This window comes from Malurus melanocephalus, unplaced genomic scaffold (assembly GCF_030028575.1).
Source record: "Malurus melanocephalus ecotype Western Australia unplaced genomic scaffold, MMel_1.1 scaffold_131, whole genome shotgun sequence".
Classification (NCBI taxonomy): domain Eukaryota; kingdom Metazoa; phylum Chordata; class Aves; order Passeriformes; family Maluridae; genus Malurus; species Malurus melanocephalus.
The window spans coordinates 1903059-1908157 of record NW_026623363.1 but is presented as its reverse complement, the minus strand read 5'-3'; the positions used below and the strand labels follow the sequence as shown (position 1 = coordinate 1908157).

At 57.4% G+C, this 5099-nt stretch overlaps 1 protein-coding gene across 1 annotated transcript; it reads right to left on the bottom strand.

The window, feature by feature from the left end:
- Window positions 1-6: 6 nt before the first annotated feature.
- On the bottom strand, window positions 7-2799 carry AP5S1 (adaptor related protein complex 5 subunit sigma 1). The gene is made up of 2 exons (XM_057370757.1): window positions 2619-2799; window positions 7-2159 (listed from the first exon to the last, which is right to left on the bottom strand). The coding sequence occupies exons 1-2, from the start codon at window positions 2774-2776 to the stop codon at window positions 1733-1735; spliced, it is 585 nt and encodes a 194-aa protein (XP_057226740.1). The 5' UTR covers window positions 2777-2799; the 3' UTR covers window positions 7-1732.
- Between the last annotated feature and the right edge of the window lie 2300 nt (window positions 2800-5099).

The following is a 5099-nucleotide window of genomic DNA, read 5'->3' as shown; positions in this document are numbered from 1 at the left end:
ATGAAAGCCTTGAAGAGAGGCATGCCATGGAGGCTGCCCAGCTCCTGCCTCATCCCATCTTCCTGCTCCATGGCTGACAGCGCGTCCACACAGCACTGGCTGTYTTCCCTGCTGGCACCCTCTGCAACCCAAGGCTGGGTCCTGTGGCAGGACTGTGYCCAGRGCAGAGCCTCATCAGGCAAAGTCCAGCCCAGATCACACGTGGCAGAGGTAYTGCCAGTGCCATAGGGGCATGCCCTGGTCCTTGGCAGGATGCCACTCTGATAACGTGGATGCAGGCCATGCACTAATCCCAAGCCACGAGAGGTTGGGAATGGAGCCCAGCATCACCTCTCCTTCCATTTTCTTSACTTCTCCCCCAGCTACAGCCCTTTTAGTGAGTGCCACAGGGTTGTGGAGCTGCAGGGAAGGCTCTGACACTCAGGGCCCCTGTCASTGGTGCAGCCATACCTGTCAGGGCTCCGTGTGCTCTGGTGCCCAGGAGCCCTGGCATCACCGCCCTCCTGCCACGCCCAAGCTGTAATGGTTAACGAAAGCCAGCTCAGTTATGGAGCATGGAGGACGTGAAGGAGGTTCAAAGTGCCAGCAGTTGGGGCCTGGGATGGTTTTGCGGTGGGCTCTGCCTCTCTCCCCACATYGCCCTGTTGTATACATGCAGATTACAGTTGGTTTTCAGCAACAGTTAATTGCTAACACCATTGGAACACTCCAATTTAATGTCTCTTTGGCTCTGGGTTGTATTCAAGCCCAGCTGTGGGTGCAGTATATGACAGCTGCTACTGCATGGGAAGCTGAAAATGCTGCATTTGCTGCTGAGATTTGGTGCTCCCTTCCCATTAAGGCTGGGATGCCACAGTGGGCACCATCACCCCCACACCTCCAGCACACAGTGAGAACCCCCATAATGGCTAAAGCGCAGTCAGTGCCCAGCACCCCTCTTCAGGTGCGCCAGGTTTACAGGTGCAGTTAAGAGGGGAAGYACTTCGAGGTCTGGCCCTGTGACAGCTCCTCTCCAGGGCCTGGCAGTGCCCAGCCTGTTCCCGGCACACTGGCGGAAGAGTCCTGCATGCCAGATCCTTTCTCCCAGCACCCAGAAACTGCAAAGGTAGGGCTCTGCTCCCCACTGCACCCTGCAGAGCTGGGTAGGTGCCAGTTCCTGTCCCCTCCCAGGGTGTCACATGGGTCCCCTGGCCCTAAGCAGAGCTCACCCTGCTGTGCCAGGCACATGGCCACATCCTGCCTCACTGCCTGTTTATTTAAGCCCCCACACAGAGACCCCAATGCTGCGGGGTTGGTTGCACACCCCTGGTTTCCCTGTGTCCCCTAGTGAGGTCCCATCCCAGAGCCATAGGCGGGGACGCCCTGCCTGCCCCACAATGCCCAGCCAGGGTAACCCAGGGTCACTCTTTTAGGTCCMTTCATGTCCACACAGAGCCTCCACTTGCTGTCACATGCACATGGACTGGTGCAGTAATGTGGTGCAGGAAAATGGCACAGGAACATGGCACTGTCCCAGCTCCAGGTGGATTTATGGGGMGGCTATTAACTCTCTCATGACAGCATCAGGGGATAAATGGATCAAACCCCTGCTCTTAGCTGGCACATTSCTCGTTATTCCGGAGCTACTTTTCTCATCCATTCCGGTAGGGCTTGGAGACCATCTCAGATCCCTCCCTTGTCTCTCATCCCCAAAAAGTATCTGGGTGTGGTGGGCAGGAATGTCATGTGTAGCTCAGCGGGACACTTTGATGCCCAGCTCCCGGTCCATCGCCTGRAGGAAATGTTCATTGAGGAAAAGCATCTGCCCATGGGGCAGGAGACGATCCAGGAGGCCATCGGCAGCATCAGGACGGAGCAAAACATCAGCCCCAGGGCCGAGGAGGCGCAGGGACAGGAGCAGGCGGGGAGCCAGGCGCCGCAGGGTGATCTCAGCCAATGATAGATTCTCTTGGGGTTCACAAACCAAGGCGAAGGCGAGGGTCAGCACTGATAACCAGACTACTGTCACCYGCTCAGGGAATGGGTCTCCGGGGGCCATCTGGAAAAGACCCCCTGGGGCATCTTGGAGTGACATCGGCTCATCAGGGAGCTGGGGGATTTGTGGGGAGGCTGGGCGTCCCAAGGATGAGTGAAGCAGCTGGCACTGGGAGGCCACTTGCCTGGAAGAGAAGCAGGGGGACCCTCATGTTAAGAACTCCCACCTCATCCAGGGACAGAGTGACCCCTCTAYTGGGGGGACAGTGTCCCAGTGGTTCTCCGAGCCCAGCACCCCCAGAAAGGGTGAAGCATGGGGGTGAATGGGGGAAGCATGGTCCTGAGCCTTCTCACTGAGCCCCACTCCCCCAAAAGGGAACTGCCACAGTCCCACCGAGCCCAGACTCCCCTCAGGAATGCAAGGTGTCCCACAGCAAAGGGGAGTCCCAGCCCTAGGTACCCGGCAAAGCACAGGAGCCCTCCCATCAAAAAAAGGGTGTATCACGGCTGTGCGGATCCCAGGGAGAAGGATGGGCTGTCACAAGTCGAGGGGGTTCAGGAGACGGAGGGCACACGGTGCCGGTGTCCCAYCGAGCCCAGTATCCCCAGAAAGGGGCTCCCGCGGATGGCGATGTCGCGGGTACCTGGCCACGACCAGCAGCTGCTCCTTGCGGCGAAGGCGCTGCCGGGGCCCCCCGGGGGCGGTSTCGGGGGGGGTCCCGAAGGTGCGCGCGTACAGCACGCGGCAGGGGGTGTGGCCGGCGGGCCCGCCCGGCGCCAGCAGCACGAAGGCCCGGACCATGGCCACGCCACGGTACCGGCCACGGCCACGCCACGCCACGCCACGCCACGGCCACGCCACAACACCGGCCACGGCCACGCCACGCCACAACACCGGCCACGGCCACGCCACGCCACAACACCGGCCACGGCCACGCCACAACACCGGCCACGGCCACGGCGCGCCGGAAGCGACGGCGGCGCTCAGGGAAGGGGCGGCCCCCGGTGGGCGGTGGGAGGGGCGGGGGCGCCCGCCCCTGCAGGCGGCGGCTCACGATTGGCCAAGGCTSGGGACAGCGAGAGCTGATTGGCGGAGAAAGCCCGGTGGGCGGGGTCCTGGGCTGAAGCGAAGGCGTCTCTCGGGTATCGCTGAGGGACCCGTGGCGACCCCTCCTCAGCTGTCCCTGCTCCTCTTCCTGCTCCATTTTTCCCTCCCCGTGTTGCTCCTGTGGGTGCGGCCACGATGCCCCGACTCCGAGAGCTGCCGGCAGCGGGAGCTTAGAGCCCCCGCGGGGCCGCGCTGCTGCCACCCAGCGCGGGGACAGCGCTCAGCGGGCCAGTGCTCATCCCCGCCACAGCCCCGCTGCCTCTGGGTGAGCTCTCAGCCCCCCAGGGAAGCTCCCATCGCCCCAGCCCTCTCCTCTCCCGACCGCTCTCCCTGTTCCCAAGCCCCCACACTCGCACAGCCGCCGCTGTCTTGTGGTGCAGTCACAGGTGAGCCGGGGTTGTTCTCCGTTCCGGAGTTACATTGACACAGTGTGAAAAACACTTCCCACCCTCCCCGGCTCAGAGTGCCCAATCCCTGGCTACGGGGTTGGTGTGAAAGCCCTCCTGTCCCCAGCATAAATCACAGCTGGCTTAGAGCAGGACAAAATACTTTAACTAAAACAGAGGGGTCCTTCATATGGCGATCCTGGTACTTGTACAGTGGGAATGCAGCACGAGCTCTGTGGCTCAAAGGGGCAGCACAGCAGTTTTGAGATCTAAGTGTGGGAGGGATTGTGTCTCTCGACATGGGGTGGACACGGCTGGGAGAGGACATGGGGATAAATGTGGCTTGAGGTGGCTCAGGGCAGCCTGGCTAGGGTCAGCATGGAAAGGTGGTTCTCTCATGTGGGGCATATGGAGGAGTGCATCGCTGGCACAGGGGACATGGAGGGTCCCATGGAGAGGGGGCATGGAGAGGGACATGGTTGGGTGGAGACATTAGACTATTCCATAAGACCTTTCCAGCCATGGAAAACTTGTTTTCTGCCTCAAGAGGCTTCAGTGCAAAGCTATTTCTTTGACAAAATCTTCACGGATGTGGCTGGGGATGGTTTGGGGATGGGGGTGGGAGGGAGTAAGGGTCTTTCTGCTGTGTACTAGGTGTGTGTAGGGACATCACATCCCAGCTATGGTGTCCTTATGCAACCTACAGTGTCCATGTTTCAGCTATGGTGTCCATCCCAGGCATGGTGTCTGAAAGGAGTGAGATGAATGTGTCTTTATAAACAGACCATGTCAATCTGATTGTAGATAGGGCTAGGAAAGTGGACATAGGGAAGTAACAGAAGAAACTATTCTAAGTTCTAGAAAATGCTACTAATCAACATGGACTGTTGTTCTGCCAAGGCCTTGTTAAATTCTTCAACCTAGAGAAAAAGAACAAGGCTTAAAAGAATTATGAATAGATTTTTTTTTCTTCTCTCTTTGATATAACAAAAGAGTCATCCATATTGAATGGAATGAAAGGGAGTTGTCTACAAACAAGCTGTGGGTCTGCTGGTAGATAAAGCCAGATACTGATAGGTGAAAGAAGCAATGGAAGGAACCATAAATTCCATAGGAATTCCACTGATGGACACAGACTGTTACACACCAAAGGCCTTCCTGAATTCCTGGACTCATAAAAAAAACACAGATACAAAGAAAAAGAAAGGGAGGCAGGATGCACATTATTAGGCCATTTGGGAAGTCTGTACCTCTCAAGTGCCTCAGCCAATGGGGAAAGGGAGAGGGAAATTGGGCCAGAAAAAAAGATAAAAAGGATGCTGCAACCTCTAGCAATTTGAGACACCTCATGGAAAATTGTCCCATGAACTCTTCCTTTATTCATGAATAAATCTACGGGATCCTGTGTCTGCATTTTGGACATAAACCTCTGGAGTTTTTGGTTAATTTTTCTGAGAGTTGCAAAGCACAAGTGCTTCTGGGAAGGGTGTTTAAAGGTGCCGCCGATGGTAAATGCTCCTCCTTATCTGCTTCCCACAGGACATCTCCGAGCCAGGAGCGAATGGAAAGGGCAGGAGAGATGGCAGCTGGGCAGGGCCAGCAGCTCAGCTGTTGGCAGCCTTGAGAGAAAC